Here is a 27538-nt window from a genome sequence, read left to right on the forward strand (position 1 = left end):
TGTTTTGTGGGGGGTTTTGTGGGGGGTTTGCAGAAACTTGCTCTGTATTTTTCCTTTGTTTAAAACAGTAGAAGCAGTGCATTGTCCTCACTAAGTCATTCCAGGGGTACTCTGGAAAGGCAGCGTGGTGGCCAGACCACCACTGGAAATTGAAATGGCATTCAACTGTGAGCAGACCCACTGAAATTGATGGACATGACTTAATTGGGCCTGTTAATTTTAATAGGTCTACTCTGAGTGAAATTGAATTCCATCCATCATGACCATAGCTACTGCCACCAAACCCTCAAAAAAAGGGGGGGAGCACAAACCATTTCAGCCCTCAAACTTTCCCCCCAAAATCACAGTCCCTAATCTTGGGATTTCAGGGTGGTTCACTACAGTTCAAGTTTGAAGCAACCTTAAAATGGGAAGGGGGAGACAAAAAAATTGGTAGGGGGCTTCTCTCACACAGATTTAGTCATGGGCAAGTAAGATCAAGATGCTCAGGAACAGGCTTGAGCATGTGGTTTTCTTACCACTTTTGAAGGGACTTTCCTTTTATGACTTTCCATAGAGATTCGGATGCCAATTTCTTTAATTGAAAACTAGGTTCCAGCGTTAATACAACACTTTAAAATGTTGCTTCTAAAATGTCCTGTATTACATTTCAAACTTTGTATACGTAGAATATAACATATGCACATTTTTTAATGTATGATTTCTAGTTAATGAACTGGATTCCTTGCTGAGTTCACAGAATGCACTCTTATCAAAATTAAAAGAAGAGTGCTGCACATTGGCAAAGAAGCTTGAAGATATGACAGAAAAAAACAGGTAGGCAACATTTTTACTCTTTGTACACAGAGCTACTTACAGGCTTACGAGTAGCTAACAGAAATTTGTGAATTGATAAGCCATTTTTACAGCACTTCCAGTACATAATTCAGTTTCAGTATTATGTTTCTAGTCTTCCCTATTCCTCAACATATACATTAAATGTGAACAAAATCACATATGCAACCAGGTCTGCCCCACTGTTGAGGTAAGGTGAGCACTGGCAGATGAAGGTAGGTGCAGTCTGCCCCGGGTGTCTTTCCTGAGGGGGGGGTGTGACATCGCCGCGACACCCCCTGGGACGCTGGCGGCACGCTTCATCCCTGCTGGCTGCTAGCCCTGCCCTCAGGTGCATGGCATGCTAGCTCCGCCTCTGAAGGTGAGGCATCTGCCTCGAATGGTGGAAGCCTAAGAGGCAGCACCTGCCTCACCTCCACCACCAGCAGCACTGGTTTCCAAGGAGATCTTGCCAAAATCTTAAAAGATCTCACAAGGTCTCGCAAGATTTTGGCAAAATCTGTCTGGAAGCTGGCACTGCTGCCCGTGCTTTGTGGATGCCACTGCACAATGCAGGCTCTCACAATGCAGGTTAGAGAGCCATGGTACCAGCGGTGAGGCAGCGGGAGGGGGGGAGTGAGGGAGGCAGCATGTTCCCATTTCTCCTCAAGCAACATGCTGCCTCTGTACACAACCAATGTGGACAGACTACTTTCTTTTTCCATTTCCATTTCTGTTCACTTAGGTCTTAGGATAACTTGATCTTTTAATGTAGTGTGAGCCACAGGAAAGCCCTCAGACAAATATCACATTCACACACCTGTCACATTAGAGCTACTTACCGCATGCCCAGCTTATACACAATTAGTGTTAATATACCCGTGGCACTAATGTGGCAACATGTATGTGGACAGGTGCATGTGGTAACTGTATTCAGATATGATAAATTCAGATATGATAAAGACTACATAGACTGCTGACACATCTTTAAATCAAATCTTATATAGTGGTGCCTTTGAGGTACATATCCCTTTCCTTTTTGCCCACTTATTGGTGAACATATAATCCCATCTTGCAAAAAGTAGGTGCTTATATCTGATAAATGCCAAATGTATTGGCTGCATTGAGGCATCACAATAAATTATGGCCTATCTTGACAAACAGAAGCCTAACCTCCTTCTGGGCTTGCGTTGTCCCACCTCTCCTCTCTGCCTCCAGCATAGCTGGCTTGGGATATGGCACCTCACCAACACTCCTAAGAAGTAAGAAGTAGACACAGCTTTGGGTCTGAAGCCAGACATTTGTTAATATGCTTCAGAATGTAGTAAAAGATGCCCTTCTCTTCAAGTAGTGTGTGTTGAGATCTGTCCCCAAACTCTGATTTGTATGGAAGACTCATGTGGTTATAATAGTGTGCTATTGCTGAAAGAGCATTTCACTTTCTAATTGAGAGACAATATGGTGAGTTTCATTGCTCCAGTTAAATGATATATATTGAATTGTAATTGTTTACACTTGCTCCTTAACCATCACAGTTTATTCTCTGATGCTGACTGGGTTTGTACCTATTTTGCTCTGTAGCTGTTGGCATTAGCACAACACTTTCTTCAAACTATACAGGGCACCCATGGACACCCAGAGCTTGGAGCAGGCCTAAGAGATGATGCTTAAATGCTTGCTAGTTTTTTTCAGCAATTGTGTAGCTTCTGCCAGGAAGTTTCAAAAAGAAAAGCCCTTTTCCAATTATTTGTAGTGTAGTACAGATAGATAGGTTTTGTGATTTCCCCTCCCCCCCAATCACAGGTCTCACCATTTTTCTGATTGAGCTTCACAAATTAATGCCTATTAAATACTCACTTACTTTGGGTAAGATTGCCTAGGATTGGAATTAAAGATGCATAAAACATTTTGAGGTCTTCTGTTGAATATACTTAGGTTGCCTGAAGATGAATTTACGTTATGGAAGTGGGTTGCAAACATGCTTTACTGTGTTTGGATATTACCTTAAGTAATGTATTAATAAAGCTAGCCTTCAGGCATAATTGGTGTGTAGAATCTATAATAATAAAAATTGTAATGAGCGAAAATTTCCCTACATATATGGGCGGATCTTGGAAGTGCTCGATTTACTCCCCTCAAGCTGCACAGTTGACACTGTGTACACATGCAAATGTAAAAATACAGTCCTACAGTGTTCTCTGTATAATTTTGCTTACTCTCTTTTTGGGTTGTCCCAAAGTTTGAGGCTTGTGGATTGATGCTTGACACTGCCCATTGTGTATTTGTGATTTGCGTTTTGTAATTAAGGGCAACAATGGGAGTCCATTGGGTCTCGTTATATATAATGGTTGGTTTAATTTGTTTCACTTCTATCTTGTTAATTGTAAATTGATCATTAAGATTTGAATTCTAATCTGTCACTAGGGCTGAGTGTATTGAAGCTAGAGAAATGATCCTGTTTTTAATCACTGATGATGAGAAACAAATTTTACCATTTCAGTGCATATTGCTGTCCATATATTTTAACACTATATTTTATGGTGTTATAAATATTGTTAAATGACTTTTAGTGTAGTTTTACTGTTTGACTATAATGGATAAATTATATTACCATTTTGGCAACAGTAGGCATCCAACTGTGTGAGTTTAATTGAAGTAAAGAACACGCACCCGGTTGAACTGTTTTTCTGCATGTTTGATTGGTGCTCTATTAGAAGACGGCAGTCATTACACTGAAGCACTGTGAGGAAAACATTTGCCCAAGGTAGAGAATCAGAATGCCAGACATTCTGAAAAAACCTACTACGGCAGTGATACTCAGCCCCTTTTCTGAATTATCGAGTTTTCAATTAAAATCAATAGAACCTACCTCACATTTAATTATAATACTATGAAATGGTCAGATTCGTGAGAAATGAAAAAACCATTCTAATGGACAAAGCATCTAGGTTGGAATTTCTATGCTGCCTACCAAAGGTTGGAGGAAGAAAGCTGGCCATGAGCCACCTTTGTACATATCCTAAATGTTGAATTGATTTAAAGGATAGTGCAGCTTTTTGACAGCATCAGATTTACGGGGGCTTCCTGATGTTTTATTTTGCAATACTACTGCAATCATACTATTTCCATCGCTCTGCTTAGAATTCAGACAAACTTGTTGGGCTAGTAGCAAAACCTAGAGCCCTAAGCTAGACTTCACCCAAGGAATCCCTTCTGCAATTAATCGTTTGGACTCAGCTCTGTCCCTGGGGGCCCAAGTAACCTCAGTGGCCAGAAGCCACTTTTACCAGTTCTGCCTGGTATGACAGCTATGACTGTTTCTGAACTGGGAAAACTTGGCCACAGTAGTTCAGGCGTTGGTGACTTCAAGATTGGATTACTGCAGTGCACTCTATGTGGGGTTTCCCTTGTCTTTGACCTGGAAACTGCTGCTAATGCAGATTGCTGCAGCATATAACAACTCTGCTGGTTCCTGAGGTGCTGGTTGAACCCAGGCCAAGTTCAAGGTGGTGGTGGTGTTGTTACATAAAACTCTTAATGGCTTGGGATCGCCTTGCCCAGCATGTGACCACTCAACTTCTTTCATCTGTGAAACTGGTACTATTACAGGTGCCACACAATACTTGTTCTGCCCTTCTGTGAAATCTTTCTTTTATTGTGAGAGTACCTACACTTTGGAACTCCCTGCCTATGGGCATCAGGTAGATACATCCACTGTGTTCTTTTTGGTTCCTGCTTAAAACGTTTTTGTTTTGGCAAGTATTTCTAGACATGTAGGTGCTGATGTGTTTTAATCTTTTTTTTGCTTACTGCTTATTTTAACTGTCTTTGTGGCTAATGTTAATATTTCTTAGAAACTGCTTAGAGGTTTTGTTACTCTCCAGCAGTATATAAATTTTGTTAGGTAAAACAAATGAGAAAAGAAAAAGAGATACTTTATGTTGAACAAATCTGTAGAAATTAATTTATTTTCCTGTACTGTTTTATTAACATTTGTATAAAGCCTTTTTGTAGTGTGGAACTTCTTGCAGTGTCCAGTCCATTTATTGTGCATTTATGGAGGTGTAAGTTCACTGAGTTCAGTGGAAATTATTTCCCATTAAATATTTAGGATTGCAGTTTTGCAAGAACTTTATAATATCCTCTTCTTGCCTGGTGGTTCATATCAAAGAACGTATAGTATTGTATAAGGTGAGTTTCATGCATTACTAATAGCCATCTTTCTTGTAACCCATCTGCCAAAAAAATATTCCATACAATTTTTAAGCCAACTGCTGCAATACTACTTATTTTAATTTTAAAAGTAAGTAAGATGCTTCCCATGCAGATGTATACTGGACTTTTGTTTTGGTGGTTGCACACTGCAGGATAAAATCTGGCAACATCCATCATCAGTGTGCTTAATTCTCCAGGTCTGAAGTCAGCCAGCTTACTCAGGAAAATGAATATGTCCATGACAGACTTGAGAAAATGCTGAAAAGGAATGATGAATTGGAGGAGCAGTGTATCCAACATGGAAGGATGCATGAGAAAATGAAGCAAAGGTAGGAGGATTTAGTAATTTATCCCTATGTGGGTCTACTATAACAAACCTTGTGGTTCCTTTGATGTGCATGTTCTTAAGGAACAAGACCAAACTACAGTGGTACCTCGGGTTACATATGCTTTAGGTTACATACGCTTCAGGTTAAAGACTCCGCTAACCCAGAAATAGTACCTCAGGTTAAGTACTTTGTTTCAGGATGAGAACAGAAACCATCTCCGGCAGCAAGGCAGCAGTGGGAGGCTCCATTAGCTAAAGTGGTGCTTCAGGTTAAGCACAGTTTCAGGTTAAGAACGGACCTCCGGAACGAATTAAGTACTTAACCCGAGGTACCACTGTATTTTAGACTATGGTTGCATTGTGTAAATATTCTAGGTGTTGTTTCAATACACATACACGGTATATTAAGCATGTATACATGCACCCTATATTAAACATGCACTTAAAAAACCCCCCAGTTAATTTCACACACGATTTCAGGCTGTTTATATTGTCTGTACTAACACTCATATGAATGGTCTAAATATATGTTATTCAAATAAGCTTGTGTCCTATTTAAGCAGCAAGTATATTTGTGTCCTAATCCTTCATTAATTGGCATATTTTTCACTGGCTTTTATTTTAAACCCTTTTTTACTTCCTTATCCGTAAAACTTGAAATCTCATTTAAATATCAACAGAACAGCAGTTACCTTTTAAATAAAATGTTTGAACATAGAATGTATTTTAGCTCCCTACCCAGTAGAGGCTAGCATTGATTTTGATTTTAGGTCTAGGGGCCACACTCTCCTTAGCAATAACGGAGTGGGGTCAAGTCTCCTTCGTTTCCCATGTTCCTCTTGCTGAGAGAGAGGTGGTAATTTTTATGGTTACATCTGACCCAATGAAATACTACAGAGCAGTCCTTGCTGAAAAGTTGTAGAGCACTTGAAATTTTTCTGATGGAGGCTATTCTCTCCCATCTCACGTGATTCCGCTTTGTATTCAGTTGCAAATCAAAGCTCTTGCTTGTTGCCTCAGAGGCAGCTGACCTTCTCTAACATGCCATCTGCAATCACCCCTACATCTGCTTAAGAAATGCCACTTCTCTGTTTTTTTCCTCTCGCTGAATTTCTAAATGTCTTACTTGCTGTTTATGAATCTTGTCGTTTATAATCCTTTGGCCCAATTTCCAGTCCCCTTGGTAATATTCATATCAGAATCTATTAAGTTGCATTTTAGGAGTCAAATGCTTTATAAATGGCAGCGTGTTTGCATTTGCTGATTTGGTAATTTTATCTACATTATGGACTGTTTCCTTATACATCCATTCTCTGCTAACTACCATTTTCTCAAAGGACTCAATTGGATGCCAAAGGACACTTTCCTGCTTTATTGTTTTCTTCATGTCATGTCCCACAGTTTCAATCTCAAAGGACCCTCAGAGTGGCTTTATCTCGGTTTCTGCTTGTCTCAGTGAGTTGATGTGGAATCTTGAGTGTCTGTCTTTTCTGTTCACAGAAAGAGAGATTCAGACCTTTCTCTTTCTTCAGGTTTGTTGAGGAGAAGGAGTAGGACTTTTTCCTACCCAGTGAATCCCCCACAGGCAGCTAGTGGAATAATTCAGAAGGTTATTACCATTTTTGAATGGAGAGAATTCTGTTGACAGCAATGCAGGGAGTTTTCATGGCTTGATCTAGGGTTCTGATTGAGGGAAATAATAGTACCGCTCTATTATGCCTTGGTCAGACCACACACAGAGAACTGTGTCCAGTACTAAGCACCGCAATTTAAGACGGATATTGACAAGCTGGAAGGTGTGTAGAGTAGGGCAGCCAAGATGATAAAGGGCCTGGAAACCAGCCTTATGAGCAACAATTGAGGAAGTTAGGTATGTTTAGCCTGGGAAAGAGGAGACAGCCATATTCAAATATCTAAAGGGCTGTCATATGGAAGATGGAAGAAGCTTGTTTTCTCCTACTCTGGAGGCTAGGACCTAAACCAATGAAGATTCCGACTAAGCATCAGCAAGGACTTTCTGAGAGTATGAGCTGTTTGACAGTGGAACAGTCTCCCTCGGGAAGTGGTGGACTCTCCTTCCTTGGAGGCTTTTAAGCAGAGGTTGGATGGCCATCTGTCATGGATGCTTTAGTTGAGATTCCTGCATTACAGGGGGTTGGTCTAGATGGCCCTTGGGGTCCCTTCCAACTCTAAGATTCTATGTCTTTAATGCCTACCTATGTATTCACATCAGAACCAGCCATGTTTGTGTATGTTGGGAGGCACTTTCAATCCCAAGCAGTACTCTTCAGGCTTTTGACGCCCCTGAATGACAGTTTCTGACAACTTCTTCACATTGTTAACACCACCAAATAGAACGCTTTGAAGTGCCAACCTATTGGTTAGAGCTTATCTAAATTTACCATGTGAATGAGAATCCCCCCCAGAGTGCAAGTTCTTCCAAACTGTTGACCTTGTATTTCTTTTATTTTTAGAGCAGAGTAACAACACTCTGCATGTTTCACCACTGTACTAAAATATATACTTGGCCACCGTATGAAACATCATTACCATGGCAGTGCCTTAGGGCAGAGAGAACAGCTCAGAAATATGATAGACAGACAGGGTTTTAAAATGCTAAGTCCTCTCTTGTTTCTTATCTCTGAATGAGGCATGCTCATGTATTTATAATTAACACAGAAAAGTTATATAGAACAAAAATACGGTTTAAAAACCATACCTTTTCATATAGAATAGCCACTCTTTGCTCAGTTACACTAGCTTGTCATCTTCCTGATACCTGTAACTCCAAAACACAGTTTTAGAGTCTATGTAGCTCCTTTCACTTGCTATATACATCTATGTGCATGATTAATATTTTTTAAAGGGTTTTTAACACATACTTGATCTCTTTCAAGTACCACAGTTCAAAGGAAAAGCCTAGAGGATTGGCAGTTTGGGGCAGATGTGTGTCTATTCCTCAGGCATCAGTGGCTGTATGTTAACAATTTTTTTAAAAAACGTTACAGCCATCTGTGTAACAAGACAGCAGAGATCTGCACTTGCCTGCTACTATAAATAAGAAGGAATCTTGTCTGGCTTCAGAGAAGTTGGATTTATAAAGACTTGATGTGTCAAATCCTAATTGTGTACCATGCTGCTGGGATGTGTTGGCAGCCAAGAACCTGAAGTGGTCTTCCCTTCAGACATTTTAGGGAAGCACAGCATTTCTGGAAGCTGTCTCTCTAACGTATGTGTGATTTGAAGGTTGTGGTTTTTTTAATGTGCACTTCACCCAACGGAATTGCCTGCTTTCCCCCTTCCTTCCTTCCTTCTTTCTCTCTTTCTCTCTCCCCTCTCCTCCCACATAGACAGTATATATGGCTAAACAACACTATTGTGAACTTTAAATCTTCAAGTGACCCATTTAATTCAATTGAGTGAAATCATGGTAAAAGGGTGAATGGTTGCAATTAACTTAGAGTTTCTACAAACTTTTTAGAAATCATGCAGTCAGATCTGTTTAGAAAATGTGCTGTGGATTAACAACCAGTTTGTTTTTACTTTTTAATTGGCTTTCATTTTTTTAAAACCCTAGGGTATGATCCAGACCACTATGTGTTCAGCTCCCACACAGATGATTCCCAAATGATCAATAAAATCTGGTTTGCTTCCTATTGTGCCCCTGTGTACACACAAATGGGCATGAAAACAATCAGCACAATAGGGTACTAGAATAAATGGGCAATTTGTGTACATCTCCCATATTTTCGTTCAACTCTCTTTCCCATCTTGACATAAGTTACTTGTACTCTGGGACCCATGCCTGGATGTAGACAGAAGGAAAGGGGTGTGTAAAAGAGTCTTCGTGTGAGGGTCTGGCACCTGTGGTTATCTGGATTACTTTACAAAACAGCTTGAATTATCTGTCATGTGCAGCAGGTTTAGTGTGGTTTCTGCACAAAGATGGATGCTATGTTTGTGAAAAGGTTCTGCCCAACACACAAAAGAAGAACACTTATACTTCTATCAGTTTTACGGCATTGCATAGATGGATATTGTTGTAAAAAAATGTTTTTCCTAAAGCACTAGTTTATACCTAGAAATAAATACGGCTATCTACCTATATGAACGTTTTGCAGCACATGAATTGCTAGACTGAATGGGTACATTATTGTCCTGAATTTCATCATACAGATTTTTTTAAAAAAGCTATTTACAACAATCTTTGGTGCAGTATGACCAACTATTTAGCAACTTACATTCAAAATAAGCAAATAATGTAATGATGTAGAAATACATTGCCTGCAATCTTCACATTTCTGAACGTTTAGAACAGGTAGCCAACATAGTACCCTCTAGATGTTGCTAGACTACAACTCCCATCATACCTGACCATAGATGATGCAACTGGAGTTGATGGGAGTTGGGAGTACAACAACATTTAGAGAGTACCACATGGACTACCTCTAGTCTACTATATGAAGAAAGCAATGATGCAAATCCATTTATCGGATTGTGTACAATAAGTATATAAGACTATTTAGGTCACACTTGAAAAAAAATATTTGGCAAACATTCTTGATCAGTTTCACACCATTGTTTTTCCAGCTGAAGCATGGCTGGGTCATATGATGCGTTTATTTATGCCCCACAATGTCACTCTGTGGAGTCAGCCACAAGTAGAAGAACTAAATGTCACAAGTAAATGAAATCCTTCATATTCTTAGGTACCTTTCAAACATTGGAGCTGCTAATAAGATGCTTGTGAAAATAGGATATTGTTGTGTTATGAGCACACACTCTCCTATTTTAAATTCTGCTTAAGCCATACATTTTTTCTTCTTAAAGTGTTTCTGCCGTGGCCGAGATTAGAATTTGGTACCAAAAAATCCTGTTTGCATGGCCCAAACTTTCAGTATGTTTTATCTTAAGGAAAGCTTCAAGCTGCTAATCTAAGATCAAAGGATTGAGTCAATGCAACATAATCCTAGCAGATTTATCAAAGAAAATTGTCTAAGTAATACTAGATAACAAGAACAGCATGATATATCCCATAACAGGCTTCTGTTTCAGAAGCTACTCAGGAAAATACCCATGGACAGAAGTTACCGCCACAGAAAACACCCTCCTTTTACTTTCAGATCCATATTGTGTAATAATTCTTAACCGGACTCTGCTTCTTCTAATAACATATTTCTAGTGGTGTGGTTTGCCTTTTAATGGTGTATATTTAAATTCCTGTCCAATTACATCTGTCTTACTTTTCTTCATTCCATATTATGGATGCATCTGTTTTTTAAAAAGCTTGGTTTCTGTGTAGAATTGCTGCAATATTTCAGAATGCACAGTACGGGGTTTTGCAACTACCAACCAGAGAAAGATCCCGCACAGCAGTTCAGCAGCAAATACCCACTTTGGGTATTGAATAATAATTGAGATCTTTGTACCGGCCTTACATGAACTCCAAATAGCAGTAAAATCTAATTACCAGCCCATTTGGTAAAGTACTTTAAGTGGTACCACATTTGCTTGAATTGCCATGCTCTCTGTGACTTAAGGTATTTGGAATTCTTTTTTTCAAAGAGAGAGAACTTAAAATAAGTACAGATGTGTATGCCATAAAGCATTGTTAAAGAAGTATTTCCAAAATTACATATTTGCAATTAATAGTTATGCTGGAGACTCAAATGGAAGTCATGTTGGGAAGCAACAGAAATTAATTTTACCTCTACCGCATGGGTAGGCAAACTAAGGCCCGGGAGCCAGCTACGGCCCAATCGCCTTCCAAATCCGCCCCGTGGACTGTTCGGGAATCAGCGTGTTTTTACACGAGTAGAATGTGTCCTTTTATTTAAAATGCATCTCTGGGTTATTTTGGGGGCATAGGAATTCGTTCATTTTTATATTTTTTCAAAATATAGTCTGGCCCCCCACAAGGTCTGAGGGACAGTGGACCAGCCCCTTGCTGAAAATGTTTGCTGACCCCTGCTCTACCTCATTTAATTCAGACAAAGGTATTTGTGCATTGTGGCTACTTAAAGCACTAGGTAGTGAGGAGAACACAGGAGGAAGGAGGTTTTCGTTCCAAAATGTGCATTTTATCAGGAAGCTTACCTGGAGATACTTTTGGCAACTAACAACATTTCATATCTACAAGAAGCCAACTTGCTTATAGTTGTAATCTTGTATTCATAGGAGCCAACTCCTAGGGCCCAAGATCTCTCCCCCCATAAAATGTTTGAGGGAGCCAGGCCAAGTCGATCGGCATCGCCATTCAAATGGTGTGTGTACACAGCATCTTGTGATTATGTGGGTTAGTGCTTACCTGCCCCCCATATTTTATTCAAAGTGGCACCCCTGCTTGTCTTTACTACTGCAACATGCATTCTGCTTTATTGTTTTGTGAATCATATTCTATGAAGCAATCTAATTCTCCGCACAGTTGTTTGGAGAGCATAGTATCAACATAGCTTTAAGTTTACCAAGTCTATAAATCATGATTGTGCACCCATTGGAGGGATATTTCTTTTATGCTGTTGAGGCAATTGTTAAGGAGACATGTATTTTTTTCTGTGACCGTTCATATCGCTTAGTTCTTGGGTGCATCTTTTATCTGGATCAGGATCTGTGTTGGGTTATGTGACTTACCACTTGCTGAGTTGCTGCTTCTGTCAAAGGCTGCATTATCAACTGGGCTTTTTGATGCTGAGCTTCATCATTTGCTTTGCTGTGTCCATTTGGTTTTATAATTTTTTACAATAAATTCCCTGAATTCCACCTTTGTGGAACTTAAATAACAGTGCAAGTTCATATGGTCCTGCTATCTGCTTCTTCCCCCAGAAAAAGAAAAAGAATGAAATGAATGATTTCTGTCAGCTAAGCATCATGTGTTATATTATTTCCGTTAACCGTTTTCTTTTCAGAAGGCTTAGGAGAGTTTGGCCTGACCAAGCTAAGATAAAGCACATCTGTGTATTGCAAAATTCACAGTTGGACAATACCCTTATTAGAACCAACCAAAATGACACACACTGTAAAAGCAGATGGTCTTGAGCATAGCTGAACAGCACTTTTTTTTCTGAAACAGCAAAAAGACAGAAAGATTTTGTGGTTGCATCTTTGGTTTCAGCAACTGCAGTGTAGGACAAAACTGAGTGCTAAAATACCTTTGGGATGAAATTAAATGTGGGCCTCCTCAAAGAAGGAATACTGTGTAGCCAAGGACTGTAGTATAGCTGGCACTGTGCACATGTTAAAACTTGAGCTTTGCTCAACAGAACAGTGCACACTTGTTTCACAGAGGAAGCAAACCTTGGCATGGACTGGCTGCCCATATTGTAAAGAGATCGCTTGCAGAGTCAGCCCAAGACATTTTGGCACCTGAGGCAAACCACAGGGTTTCCTACCAGGAAAGAAGGGGTGAGTGAAGATCTACATTAGGAACTAGGAGGGAATAAAGATCTACATCAGGATCTGCTGCCCCTGTGGATCCTGCTGCCCCTAAGGCAATCACCTCACCTTGCCTAATCAGGGTGGGCCGGCCCTGATTACTTGTATGCATGAGATTGAGAATTGTAAGAATTCCAAATGTAGGCTAATGCCTAATCATATAACCTATGCTATTTGCTAACTTCTAGCACACACACAAGCCTCTAGTCTTCTTTACCCCTGGCAAGAGCAAAAGTCTCCTTCCAAGTTTTACCTCCAGTTCTCACATGGAACATCTCAGTCACTCAAGTCCAAATATGATATGAACTTAAGTCAACTTTATTCTGATTGGCTTTTGTCCTGCATCTTTGCCCAAGGACTATCCAAACATTCTACGGTGGAAAACATATATTTATTCACTTGCAGTGATGTGGCAAATTCACCTGTTGGTTTGTCTTTTGTGTCCAGCCTCATCCTCAATCTAATGACCTTTTCTTTCAGGTAAGACCTCCTTGTAGGAAACCACATTTTAACTCTGTGTCACTAAGATACCATTTTGTCCTAATTTGGTGAGTTCTCTCTTCACATATGGCTGTATTCAGCTAAATTGTTGAGCTAGCGGAAGTTGGGAGCAAGGATTCCCCGGGGTGCAATAAGAATTACCCTTTCTCCTCCCTATGCGTGTCCTGTGACATCCTCAAATCTGCTCCGGAGTGTCGGGGGGACTTCCCCCCCAACAGATATAGGTAACGCAAAGCAGGAGGAGAGGGGGGAATTCTGTTGCACAAGGAAAATCCTTGTGCTGATGGAACCTTAGCTTTAACCCACAAGTTGATCAATGCTTTACGTCAGATGGTGCCTCCAAGGGAGTGAACTTCCCCAATCTCAGCTAGAAACTAGATCCCTTGCCTTTCCTTCTATACCTCATTCCCTTGCTTCATTTAAGGTTAGTTGGGAACTGTAAGAGGACATAAATTTTTGGAACTGCATTCAGTGAGTTCTAAAAAGCCCAAGATACTTGCTTAGAGATCGTTTGGTGTGGAGTTCAAGGCAGCCTATGAAGACCAGCATCCCTTTGGTCCCACACCATCATGGCCAGTGTCCGTGCTACACTTTTCAATATTTTCAGACTGTGGCATACATTCACAAGCTTGCTGCCTGGTTGCTCACAGAGCTCCAATATACAGCCACAACCCTAAACACTTGGGTCACAGTGAAATTTAGAAAACCTCCTTTCATTCTCTTCTCCTTGGACCAGCTAATTAATAACTTTGCTGTTTTTCATGATGACTGCCATTTTAATTATGTGAATAAACAACTCTTATACTTTTAAACCCTAAATTGGGATTTAGTTGTTTTTGCAAATTCCCCCAAGGGAAGACACAATGTAACATCCCCCATGATGTGCAACAATCTCCAGATTGAAGAACCCAAATATTTTATTGTTTCAGTTATTTAGAAAAATATATAAACTGGTTGAAAAGCACTTTAAAATAATATAAGCAATTTTCAATAAAGCAGAGGTAAACTCAGCAAAAGGTCAAAATCAGTATTTATTTCAGGGTTGTTGAAATAACATTATTAAGCAGGCATCTAAAACAGTGTACTGAGAGTGCCTGCCTACTATTACTGTCCTCCTTTGTTCACCCATATAACTTACATATTAGAGTAGCATATGATTAGGGACATGTTCAGGCATGATAACAATTGGGAAGACCATTAAGCTGAGAACACAAAGCTTTCTGACTGTCTTAGATCCTTAACTTTTTTTTTGAATCTATAAGTTATTGTAGCCTGTACCATATTTAGTATATACTGTGAAAATCCAGTGCACTGCATTCATTTTCAGCGTGCATCTTTGTTGAACATTACAGATAAGCAATTTAAAATGGTGAAATGAGGCATGTGTCAAAAGGTCTTTAGAAGACTGGATATGAGCAGAGTTGGCTGTCAGTCCCATGTCAACAAATCTACAGGATACGAAAGTGCCTAGCATCTTGTCCTCTTTGGAGTTCCATTTTTTTAAATAGCAGTGAGGCATTCCGGGAAGTGCATTTCTGGGGATTATTGCATTTCTCAGGTGGCTGAAATCACTTGCCCTTCAGCCTTATGCCTTGCAACACCACCCGAGGCAAGCAATAATCCCCAGTAAAGCAGTGCCTGCCTTGTCTTATTGCTTAATTATTATACCTATTTAATGCTACTTAGAACATTGTCAGCTGTTGAGAAAAGGTAATTATCACTAGTCAAATGACACACACTTTTTTGGCTGCCTTACGGATACACATTTTACTGGTACCTTGATACATAATGAAGCCTGATAGCAAAACTTTTGCTTGTCTCTTCTTCAAGCCCCAGCTGTTTCCCTGCTAAATTCATCCCATCTGTCTCCCCTTCCGTAAGGCTGTAGGCAGTATAGCATAAGTACAGAAGCAGTTCAGTGCTATTTTGGATAAACATAGCTGAAATTTGAATCCTTGCCATTTGCAATGCACACATTTTGTTTTACTGCTGTAAAGAGAGCTGTCAAAATAAAAACTACATGGATAATTCACTGAAATGCAGTCAAATGTAAGGAAGATTAAAATGGAATACACACAGAGACACACACTTAGGGTCAATTTTTATATAAGTTGACATGGAATTGATGACCTCTTAACAGCATTGAATCTTAAACACATGTCATTGTATGCAACAAGCACTCCAATCCAGTGACCAGTATAAGAGATCTTATCTCCAGAGTCCAATGATTTACAGTAATATATTACACATGGAACAAGTAATTTACAGGGTTTTCCTTGGGCTTTTCCTCAATCCATGGTTTGGGGTAATTGTAATCAATCCAAATCAAGAGTAGGATCCATATTTCCATATCTACATTGTTGTCTTGGGAACTGGAAAGTATTGCAACTACTGTTTATGCAACCACTTTCATTTCATTTCCCAGCAGCTGTTACATCACATTGTTTTTTGTGGAGTTAACTGGATGCCCCTGAAAGAGAATTAGCTTAATGACTGGGTAATATTATTAATACAGTGAGTAGTATTCTGTGTTTGGATATTTATTTTTAGTGAGAAAGAAGGCGACTCAATAGCCAATGAGATATGGTCTACATTCCTGGAAGCAGAGGTTCAAACCCAAATTTCTATTTCTTTCTAAACATGTAGATTCTGTGAAACTTAGGAACTCTTAGCAATATGGCTATCAACTCTCCATTTTTCATTTCTTCACATCACTGTCCATGAAGCAACCACAGTTTCTCTGCATATGAGTAAACTCATCATTTTTTTCCTACCAGGATATCTTGTCAATATGATGGCAAATTTTTATTTTTGAAGCTCATTGGTAATATTTTTTACTTTTCTCTGCTTGAATTGACTCTAATCAGGTACTACAATTTCCGTTTATCATCTGACCTTTTCATTCCTTTTCAGTATACATTTCTGGGCTTTTGAGGAGGATCAACGGATCCAGTTTACCCAAGATAATGACTTTTTGGCGAGCTGGGATTCCTGACCTTTCAATGCTAGTTTTACGGTGTTTAACTTGAGCGGGAGTTTCCAGGGGTATTCCTAAGATAACGGGAAAAGGAAGCATTGGTATACACAGTGCACTGACTATGATAAGCAAAAAGTTAAATAACGCTGCTTATACTTTCTCTGGATTCTACATAGCATTCTTCTCAGATTCTGTCCAGGCAATGATTGAGCCAAAATTAGCCCAGCACATTCATTCTTCTGCCTCAGGTGAGAATCTTCAAAATGTTGCAAATTAAAACTGCTACAAAGGAAGAAATGTCTCCTGGAAATGCAGATTTCTTTTTCAGCACAGAATTAGGGAATCCTAAGAAGGAAGATGACATTCCTAAGTGTAGACAGCTGAATAATAGGCGATGCAGAAAATTGTCTAGAATTATCACATTGTTTTGAAATGACATTAGACCTAGCATGAGGAACAGCGACTTTATATGAAGAGATTGCTCTTCTAAAACACATATGTGAACTAGAAATTCAGGCTGCTGCTGCATCCAATCACATATTGTAACATCATCATCTAGCCAGAAAACTCCAAATGTTCAGACATTGCTTTCAGATAAGAAATACTTCTACAGCCACAGTTTGACCAATTAATTGTGACTGTAATTTTTAGAGCAAATTTTAAGCTTTATTGTTTAAGAAAAAGCCTACCAACAATATGCAGTTTCTCATGCAGGTATTTTGTAAATATTTAAAAATACTAATAATATCTAAATGCAGGGTGGTTTCTAGAGTTGCTTAACATTAATTTGTATATATGGATAAATTTATGCATGAGAAAAATGCTTAATTTGTTGAATGGTATTTTCCACATATGGCTAAAATGGTCTCATGTTTAAACATATAAAAAGATGCATTAGCACTAGTAAAGTTATACCTGTAACACTGTTCAACATATTTAAAGGGATGAACAATATAGTAGAATGAGTAAATTCTCCATAATTTCTCATTTGAAAAATAGATTGTTAGTCGTTTAGCAGGGGGCAGGGAGTCAAAACTTTAAAATGATACTAGAATATGGGGTGGGGAGGAGAATATTTATAGGATATAAAATCCCCACAATGCCTCCTAGCCAGTTGTATTTGGTGTCACCCCCCCCTTTGTTTCTGCTCTATTTATTCTGCTTGTATCTCTCAGGGTGGCTAAAAACACACAAGTGAAATTTAGCAATAGCACATATATTCTGACAGTAGTGACTTTAAATTTCTGGTAAAGAAATGTATTCTGGATTAGTAAATTTTAATGTCTTAAGATCTGGTGTCTCCCAATGTATTCTCATGATCATTAATCTGATTTAGCGGTACTGAGCATTGTAAGTTTTGAATTAAGCATTGTAGGTTTTGAATTAAGGTTACCAGTCGTCCCCGTTTCCCGGGGAAAGTCCCCGGATTTACAAATCAGTCCCCTGACAAAATCCATTGAAGTTGAAAAGTGTCCCTGGATTCATTGAAAAAAATCTGGTAACCTTATGCTAAGAGGTCTGTGGTGGAAGAAATGCTGTGTGTGAAAACAGTTGCAAGCTATAGGTATTCCTCATAAGCGTATTTTTATTTTTTGTCAAATAGCAACTCGTCTGCGATACCTAAAGTAACCACTGATGGCAGCAGCCTGCTGAAATAGTGATTTTAATGTCCTATTTCCCCATCACCGCCATTAGCGCTTGTAGTGTAACAACTGGAAACTTGTGTTGAATTAAGGCACTCATTATTTTCATCCATGAATGTAGGAGCCTCCCATTTACTGTGGCCTAACCAAAAATGTCAGCACATAATTTTTAATGGTCTAAGAAGAAGCTAACAGGCAAAAGTTATTTCTAAAGCTGATTCAGATGCTGCGCACTGAAACCTGTCCAGGCTATTCTGCCTTTGCAGCTGGGGATCACCTGTACGGACACAACTGGCAGTGTGATCCTTCTCCAGCTGTAGGTGCAACCCAGCCTTGGAGAATTCATACACAGGTTAGGAGTCGTAGGTGAATGAAACTATCAACAGATAATCAGCCTAGCATGGCACAGAAGGTCCCACTGGAACAGGGGTACAGGGAGGCTCACAGGGCAAGGTAGAAAGCTGCACTGTTTTTCTAAGCTTCCATTCCAAAAATTGTGTGCATCACTTTGCGGATTGATTGCCACAAAAATGAGCGCATTGGGAATTATGAATGAAGGTGTTCTTAAGCATACAGCTAGTGAAAATCTAAAGGTACAGTGGTACCTCTGGTTATGTACTTAATTCGTTCCGGAGGTCTGTTCTTAACCTGAAACTGTTCTTAACCTGAAGCATCACTTTAGCTAATGGGGCCTCCTGCTGCTGCCACGCGGTGGCAGCACGATTTCTGTTCTGATCCTGAAGCAAAGTTCTTAACCCGAGGTAGTATTTCTGGGTTAGCGGAGTCTGTAACCTGAAGCACATGTAACCTGAAGCGTATGTAACCCGAGGTACTGTACTTGAATTTGTGATGCCAAAGTAGAAGTCGATTTTCACATGTTCCTAAACAGAGCATCTTAGAACTAGAATTCTGCTCTAGGCAACCTGGGCTTTGACTCATCTGAAACAAGAAAAGGTTTTGCATAGGAACAGCTAAGCAGTTTCCAAAGCTCCTTGAAATCTTTTTCATCCATAGCATTCTGCTGATTGACTAGCACACACTTACTCAAGCAACAGGACAGTGCCAAATGGCCCTGAAGGTAGAGCCCATGTACTGCCACTGCTAGATTCACCCTGGTGTAGTTTTTTAACAAAGCATTCATGCACTATATAGGTACTTTAAGTTGGTGAAGCAGTACCGATGTATGTTTATGCTGTGGGTGCATTTTCTGCCACTTGAAGAAAAGTGTGAGGTTTTATATTTGCAGTCCTGCTACGACCTTACAACACACTTGTCTGCACAGCAAGGCATCAGGTTGGTTCATTGAGGCTCTTTAGCTAGAAAAACCTAATTAAGGCTGAGCCATGGTTTGCCTCATTTTTGAGTACTCCGTACTTGTTGCTGTATTTTTAGTATGTGAACTTTGGTTTTTAAAAAAGTTGAAATAACAATTTCCCCCTTTACAAAAACAGCTAATGGGATTTTTCTACAACTTGCCAGAAATACTTATTTCCAGGCAGAGAGCAAGCATGGACAATTTCACACTTAACGTTGAACATTTCAGAAAGTTCTGAGTGCTGGAAAAGGAAGTGTTATACTGAAAATTACAGCTGGCACTATTCTCTATCAATCAATATTCATTTGAACAGTTAGCTGTTGATCTAAGGGAGTAAATGCCATCCTGTCAGGGGTGGGGGCTTCCTTCCTGACTTTTGAAAATAGAACGACTTCTTTGTGTGATGCATGTGTATAATTATTCTGCTTTGTGTTCAAGTGGGCTTTTAATACAATGGTTCTGTACCTTCACATGGACACAGAAGGCATGCTGAGCATGAAAATTCATTAAACATAATATGCATGACAGCGAGTGTTCGAGGGAGGGAAAGCATACTTTCACTTATGCTTGATGGTGCTCATTGTTCTCTACCACTCTCCCTTCAGACTTACAGTCAACTCTTTTCAAAGGGACTCTCCTACCCAACTGGTGTGTCTCTGTACGTGCCCTTGCTTGCATGCAGCGGACGCATACTCTGGACACAACTGCAAAGTCCTTTAGGTTTCCATAGATGTTGCACAAGTACCTTCATATAGTTCTGAGATCCCTCTGTGTGAGCGTAAATATCTCTGCTGGTGCTAGAAGCTAAAGGAGCATGCCAGAAAGTGAGGAAGCAGAAGGAAGCTGGCCCCCAGCCAGATCTTTTGACCATTTTTCTTAATTGTGTCAGGGTCAAGGGGGGGGGAGACTTTTAAGAACAATGGGCTGTAGAAGGATTGGACTGAAATCATAGAATGCTACGTGTGAGCAACCCAAAGGATTAATTTTTAAGTCAGACTCTTGTAACATTTTGCTGCACTAATGTTTCAACAAAGAGTTGATTCAGTACCGGATATACATTTTGCACCAGTCAAGTGTATAAATTGTAAATAATATGCAAACAGAAGCTTTATTGTTTTATTATAACATGTGAGGTTTTTTAAAAAAATGATAATGCTTTTAGCTCATAATTTATTTTTTTAGAAAAATCACTTAGAAAGAAGTCAAATAAATAATGCTAATGCAAATAACATTATGTACCTAGTAGGCAGCATTGCTTATTACTGTCTATGGCATTTGTAGCTGCATGACTTCCTTTTGAATCTAAACATCCTAATTTATCCTTAATGCATGCTGACATTTATCTCTCAGAGAATTTGTTTCTGTAGCCTACCTTGTCTGTAGCTCCAACTTTACCAGTTTTCTTTTGTGTTGGAAATTAGTTGTGTAAAACTTTACAAGATATTCAAAATTACAAACCACTAGAAAATACTGTGAGTAGAATTTAATTTTTGCAGCCTGTCTTGCTGGCGGCTGGATTCCAAAAAAAAGCAGGCTGGATGCATGCATGCCAGTGCAACCAGGATTTTAACAGTGTCAATAATCTTTGCTCATCATACTTCTCCACACACACCCAAAAATCTGTGTCTCTGTGTGTTCATACAGATTTACTCACATACAAACCTTCACTCTGCCGGTTAACAAAGCAATGCTTCATTTATTGTGTCTTTGATTCTTGTTTGGTTTACCCCGGACAAATGAAAACCTGTCCCTCTCTTCAGTGAATTAGCTGCTTGTAAATAAAATTTCTGAGGCTTTGGTGTCTGAAGTGGCAAGGATTAGAATAATGAAAAAGCACGTTCCCTTTGACTGTAGTTTTTCATTCACTGTTTTTTGTTTTTTTTACTTCTCTGCTTCTAATTGTTGCTTGGAGAATTTACTTACTGTAACAATGATTTATTTTTCTGCATACATACAGTACATATGTAAGATTAAATAATCCCTCTCCGTTAACTGCTCGCAATATTAAAATTACTTGATCCGTTGGTTGGGTTTTTGCTTTTTGTTTTGTTTTTTGAGAAGGGGGAGCCTTGGAGGGAAGAAGTAACGTACAAGCAGATGTGCTGCTAGATCTACAGGCTTCTGCCAACCATATGGCATCTTAAAGAAAGATGGTTGGAGCGTCTGGATTAGCAAAGAGTTGGGATGGAAAGCCATGTGTCGTGTTGGTACAGGCAGTTGTTTTAGCTCTCTGTAAAAGGCTTCAGGAGATTGTGTAATGGAACAAATGGTACTGCAAGCCTAGTAACAGCCTTACCGCTGCTGGAGAGGCAATTGGCCCCCAGGCGCCTACTGCTTCATCTTTTTTTCTCTCCCCCCCCCTTTCCTTTTTCTTTCTTTCTTTTTTCTTTTCTTTTTTGCAAATGTATTGGAAACTCCATGACTTGATTCTAAACTTTTTGCTTGCTTCTGCACAATACATTGCTGAGGCTTCACCTTAGCTGCCTCTCTCTCTATTCCTACACCCCCGGAGAGAACCTACAATCAGGTTTACTTTAAATGAAATACTGTGAATGAAATTGAAAGTATTTGGACATTTTGCTAGAGTTTTTGCAGTGTCTTATGGCAGGCTATGCTCTGCCGGCATGCCCTTTGTTTAATTGGGGTGGGGGGAGGAATAGCATTTTAAGCACACCAGTTTGGGATTGCTGTTTTATTTGCTGCATTTTTCTTTTTACTCCAGAGAAGTGCATCATCCCACCTGCGCTAATGGATTGAAGGCAGGTATCAGGACTATATTATCTGGATTTGTGTGCCTTACAGGAAACGTCTGTGATGTACTTCCTTGTCCTTGGAAATTGCTAGATTTTAGACAATGAATGTTCAGACATTCCTATCAGTTTTAACCACGCGTATTTAACAATTCATTGAAGAGTTATTAATAAGCTATTGGTTTGGAAAGGCACTGGTCTGAAATGGAAAGTAGGCCATAAACTGTCAATAACTCATTTTGGGAAAGTTGAGGGAGTTTGGGGACAAAGTTTGAATATTTATCAAAACTCATTAATGAAAATATGAAAAAAATCAGTAATAAAGATTCACACTGTGAAATGCAATTTTGTTTTTTTGTTTTTGTTTTTTGCTAAGCTACCATTATTTGTAAGTTGTTAATCAGGCTGAATATATCAATTAGAATTTCAGCTGTAATATTTAGAAGATTCTAAAAGGATTTGCATTATTTGTGAAACTTGTTAATATGGATTCTCTCAGAGCTCCTGTACCTGTAAGCACAAGTATGCCAGCTATCCCTACAGAAAACAAAATGAGCACTACAAATCTGGCAGGAGTCAGGACAATCTCGTGAATTGTCTGAAGCAGCGGTTCCCAAGTAGGGGTCTGGGGACCCCGGGGGGGGGGGTCTGCAAAACACACTGAGGGGTCTGTGGCCCCTTGCCTTGCCTCCTGACCAATGATTCATTTTTTTGTCATTTTTGCATGGCAATGTCACAAATTTTATGGTTGTTTTTTTTTTTTAGCATACCTAAAATCCTCTGCTTATTAGGGGCCACCCCACATTTTGTTCAAAAACTTGCTTTGCAGAGATAACTACCATAGAGTTATCAAAAGTTTCAAAAGTAGGGGGCCTGTGGCTTGGCTTTTGAAAAATAGAGGGTCCTCAGTAATTAGCTAATTGGGACCCACTGGTCTAAGGCACCATTTTGTAGAAATAATTTTGGTTGGGGCCTGATGAGATGGACAGTGTAAGTGCTGAGAACTGATCAGTCACATGTCTGCTTGCCCCTTCTTCACAGAAGACATCTGAAGGCAGCCCTGTTTAGAGAAACCTTTAATGTTTGATGCATTATTGTACTTTAATATTTTGTTGGAAGCCGCCCAGAGTGGCTGGGGAAGCCCAGCCAGATGGGTGGGGTATAAATTATTATTATTATTATTATTTTATTTAGCAGAGAGGAAAGGCAATACCTGGCTGCATCCAGGGCACCCCATAACACATACCTCCTTGTGAGAGGAAGTAGTTGTGAGGCCACTCCTGGAAAACTACGACCCCAGATCCAGAAGACTGCAGAAACTGCTGGGCAGTTGCAGGCATCCCTTTCTGAGATGAGGCTATTGAGAAGGTGGTCCCAAGGCAGCTCCAGGCATTCCTGGATGACACAGATTATTTTGTTCCTGTTGAATCTGCACTTAGGCCTGGGTTTGGTACTGGACTGCAGAAGAGGTGCTGTAACGGTGCTTGAAAGCAGTAATAAACTTGCACGAGGGTAGTTCAGTCCCAACAAGATGGAGCGTGGTTCATCTGTTCAGGGAGTTGGTGTTTAACCAGTTCCTGGAAGGGTCAGGAGGTGCTCATAGATCTATCATTGTCAGGGAAGACTCAAGTGGCCTCAGTGGTATACAGTGTCAGCTAAAGCTGGCATACCAGCTGCAGCCTCTCCTGGACAAAGATATTTTAGCCTCAGATAGCCTTACTCTGGTAATTTCCAAGTGCTGCAGTACATTCTGTGATGATGCTGCCTTTGAAAACTGTCCAGAAGCTACAATCAGTTCAAATCAGTTCAGCTAGAATGCTAAAAGGGACCAGGAAGTGGGATCCCATCACAGTTCCTTTGAGACAACGTCATTGGCTTCCTGTTTGTTCCTAGGCTCAATTCAGATGTTTAGCTTTTGAAGCCCTACCTAACTTAAGATCCAGGTATTTGGTGGGTTGTCTTTTCCTGTTTCCGTCTGCATGTTGAGATCTAGATGTGAAGCTTTTATTCTGGTAGCACAACCATCAGGAGTAAAGGAGAGATCCTTTTCCGTGGTGATACCTTGCCTGTGGAATGTTTTACCAGACAAATACCTTTCATTTCCCTATGCTGTTAAACATTGCTGAGTACAGTACTACGATTTTGTTTGTAGTTGTATTATTTCCCATTTGTTAGCTGCCTATGGTGTTTTGCAAACTGAAGGATGGAACAGAATGTGCATGTAAATACATAAGCAAAAAAAAAGTTGGATTCTATTTGGAATAGCACTATCAATTATATAGAAGACTTCACTTGGTATAGTACATTTGAACATTATGATAAGCATCTGAAAGCCAATACATTTGTGACTTGTTCTTGCACTTCTGGGTGCTGCTGAATTTGTTTATCTTACCGTGAGCAACATGTCCGGTGTGCCTTTTTCACTTGTCTACTAGAAAATCAGTAGATATACAAAATACTTTAAAGAGAGACTTCTTATCACCTGAAGCACCTTGTTCTTAAATTCTAATAATGAATTTTTTGCCTTGCATTTTTTCTTTATTCTACATGAATCTTCCTTCCCTGCCCTCCTAAAATCAATTGTTTTAAAAAGTTCGGCTCATTACAATGTGTCTGCATCAGAGGGCAGATTGTGCAGCTCATAAATGAATGGGTTGTTTTTGCCCATCACAGCAGTCCTTTCAGTCTTCATCTAGAATTTGGCATCTTAAGGCTTCAGGACTGGATCCAAAGGAGTGCTGTATTTTTGTTTTAAGTGCATACACGCACACATTAAAAATGAAGAATGATTGATATTTTTTTAATGGAGACAGTGACCAACAAACGAACAGAGTTAACAGAAGCTGATACATTTATCAACATTGTTTTCTAAATTTCTTGAAATGCCTGATGTCTCTTCAGGCCTCCCATACGCTCTGCACAAGCCATCAAAAACCGAGTAAAGAATTCTCTCTTCGTTCTGCGCAGCATGCTCAAACACCACATGCACTGTCTGCTATGTGTCACTTCTTATGAAGCTCATGCTGGGAGGTTCTTTTTAAAGGCAAAGTGTTTCTGAAGAAAGGAGTTTGGATTGGGCAGCTTGCTGCAGACGATCTTTCTGGCTCAGTACTGAATTAGCATAGTGGTGGTTGTGCTAGTTTCATGCTAGAAGGCAGCAAAAACTGGCACTTCGGAGCCATGGAGGAGGAAGATAAGGGCAATGGAAGTATGTGGCAAATGCAGATGAAAATCGGCCTGGAATTTGGACTTCAACCCCAAGGTTTCCTTTAATAAGCATGAAAAATGCTGCCAGAATGAAGGGGAAATGTCATTCCCACCTGTCAGAGTTGACCTGTGGGGAGTTGGGAAGAAAAGTCTTCCTGACCCACTCTATACCCACAGTGTAATAGTGGTGACTTTACCTTCAGTTCTTTGCCTGTAAACAACAACAACAATAATAATAGAGGTTTGTTTGTTTGTTTGTTTGTTTGTCCGAAGGGAGTTGTAAAGATGAAATAAAAAATTGTAAATTCTTCATGAAACTGCTGGGGAGGTTATCCAGAGATTAGAGCATGAGGCACCTCAGGTTGCCGAAACTACTTCTGGCTTTGGAATTGGACCACCAGTCACAGAATGATGGTAAGATGGAGGTGGTGTGGAATATACTCAGTTGGCAGTTACTGGCACCATATTGATGTGCAGAAATTGCAAATGGTTAAATTCTTTACTACAGCTATTTCCTTGTAGTAGGGAGTTCCACAGTTCAACTTCCCTTGAGTGAAGTGCAGACATTGGCTCTGGAGGCATTATAACTCAGTCTTCCTATTTAAAGGCCGAATTTGCTGATCCAAGTGGAGAAGGCTTTTTAATTTGTATTTTCCTTCTACCCACCCTCATGCCTCTCAAAGTATTTTTATTCCTCTCCTGACATGTCTTTTCCTGTACTTTCACGCTTAGCTTGTACCCTTTCCCATCACCCCAAACTGTCAGTTTCTTTCACCCCTCCTGCCTGCTTTTACATTTGCTTCTTCTTGCCACAACAGCTTCCCATTTTCACCCCAGTCCTCTCTGTTCCTTGTTGTTGTTGTTACTACAACTATTAAAATATTCACTTCAGTTCCTTGCAAGGAACTGAACTCTGACGCATTCCCCTCAAAGCAAGGGCACCTCCACCCCCTTATGTCTACATCTTCCAGACCTCTTTGTTCATTGCCAGCTTCTCTTCCACCCTCTCCCCACATGTGTGTATGCACACACAGGTTCTCTAGCTCCTAATGCCTGGTTTTTCTTCTGAGATGGAGGTAGCAGCTGTCACCTTGGCATGAGTCAGGAGACGCTTCCTGGATGACAAGAGAAGACTGGGGCGGGAGTGGCTGTGTGTGTTTGTGGAGGGCAATAAGTGCCTTCTACAAAACGTATTTTATATGCTGTTTTCTGTTAACAGTGGTACCTCGGGTTACATACGCTTCAGGTTACAGACTCCGCTAACCCAGAAATAGTGCTTCAGGTTAAGAACTTCGCTTCAGGATGAGAACAGAAATCGTGCTCCAGCGGCGCGGCAGCAGCAGGAGGTCCCATTAGCTAAAGTGGTGCTTCAGGTTAAGAACAGTTTCAGGTTAAGTACGAACCTCCAAAACGAATTAAGCACTTAACCTGAGGTACCACTGTATTATTCTATAAATTTCTATACCACCCTACAACCGAGGATCACAGGGCGGTTTACAATGTAAAAGCACAAAAATACATAACATACTGACAATTTTTTTTAAAAAAACCCTCCCAGTTTAATAGGCCGTAGATTGTTTCATTAGCTAAAGGCCTGGGAGAAGAGGAATGTTTTTGCGGTACCTAAAAATATGTCAAGAAGGTGCCAGGTGAGCCTCCCTGGAGAGAGCATTCTGCAAATGGGGAGCCACCACAGAAAAGACCTGTTTTTGTGCTGTCTTGCGGACCTCTCGCAGAGGAAGCACATGAAGAATTACTTTTAATAGTAATTCTTACTATTAATAGTATCCATCTCTTTTCCTTCCCCCAATATTCACTCCATATTTTTCTCCTCACAAATCTGTCCCATTCCTTCTCCAAAATTTCTGAGATGGGGATTAAATCAGCCACTATCAGTAGCCTCCCCTCTGGGGCAAGGGCTGAGTCTTGCCCAGCCTGTTGGGAACTGAGCTAGCTCCGGCCTACCTCTACTCAGCCCCAGCAGTGCGGTTTCATAGCCCTGTTATAATTACATTTTTTTGGGTGTGAAGAGCTCTTGGAAACTGATATTAATATCCACAGTGATGATAGATAAATATTAGTTTGTGAGGAAACCACAATGCAGAGAAATAGGTTGCCAGGAGACAGCAACATGACCAACCCTATTTGTGATGATGTTCAGGAAACTCCAGCATAGGTTAATAGAATGGGATTTCTTCTTCAGTTTTGAGTTGGGTCTTGTCAGTTTTTGTTTTGGCAATATCATCAGATTTTTATGCATTTTTCTAAGTACAAATAAAAGTAAAGATGTTGATGGAAAGAACTGTGTTTTGACTAAATACTCCTCTTCATATCTATGACGTGAGGGAGTTAGCAGAG

General features: G+C 39.9%; 1 protein-coding gene across 6 annotated transcripts in view; it reads left to right on the forward strand.

The window, feature by feature from the left end:
* Positions 1-27538, forward strand: part of SDCCAG8 (SHH signaling and ciliogenesis regulator SDCCAG8) — a 102230-nt gene that overhangs the window by 53417 nt on the left and 21275 nt on the right. For all 6 annotated transcript variants that reach the window (XM_053382676.1, XM_053382673.1, XM_053382671.1 and 3 more), the window contains exons 15-16: positions 708-816; positions 5226-5357. In XM_053382676.1, the coding sequence (XP_053238651.1) occupies positions 708-816; positions 5226-5357 (241 nt within the window). The remainder of the gene's footprint in view (positions 1-707; positions 817-5225; positions 5358-27538) is intronic.

Source organism: Podarcis raffonei, chromosome 3 (genome assembly GCF_027172205.1).
Source record: "Podarcis raffonei isolate rPodRaf1 chromosome 3, rPodRaf1.pri, whole genome shotgun sequence".
Taxonomy (NCBI): domain Eukaryota; kingdom Metazoa; phylum Chordata; class Lepidosauria; order Squamata; family Lacertidae; genus Podarcis; species Podarcis raffonei.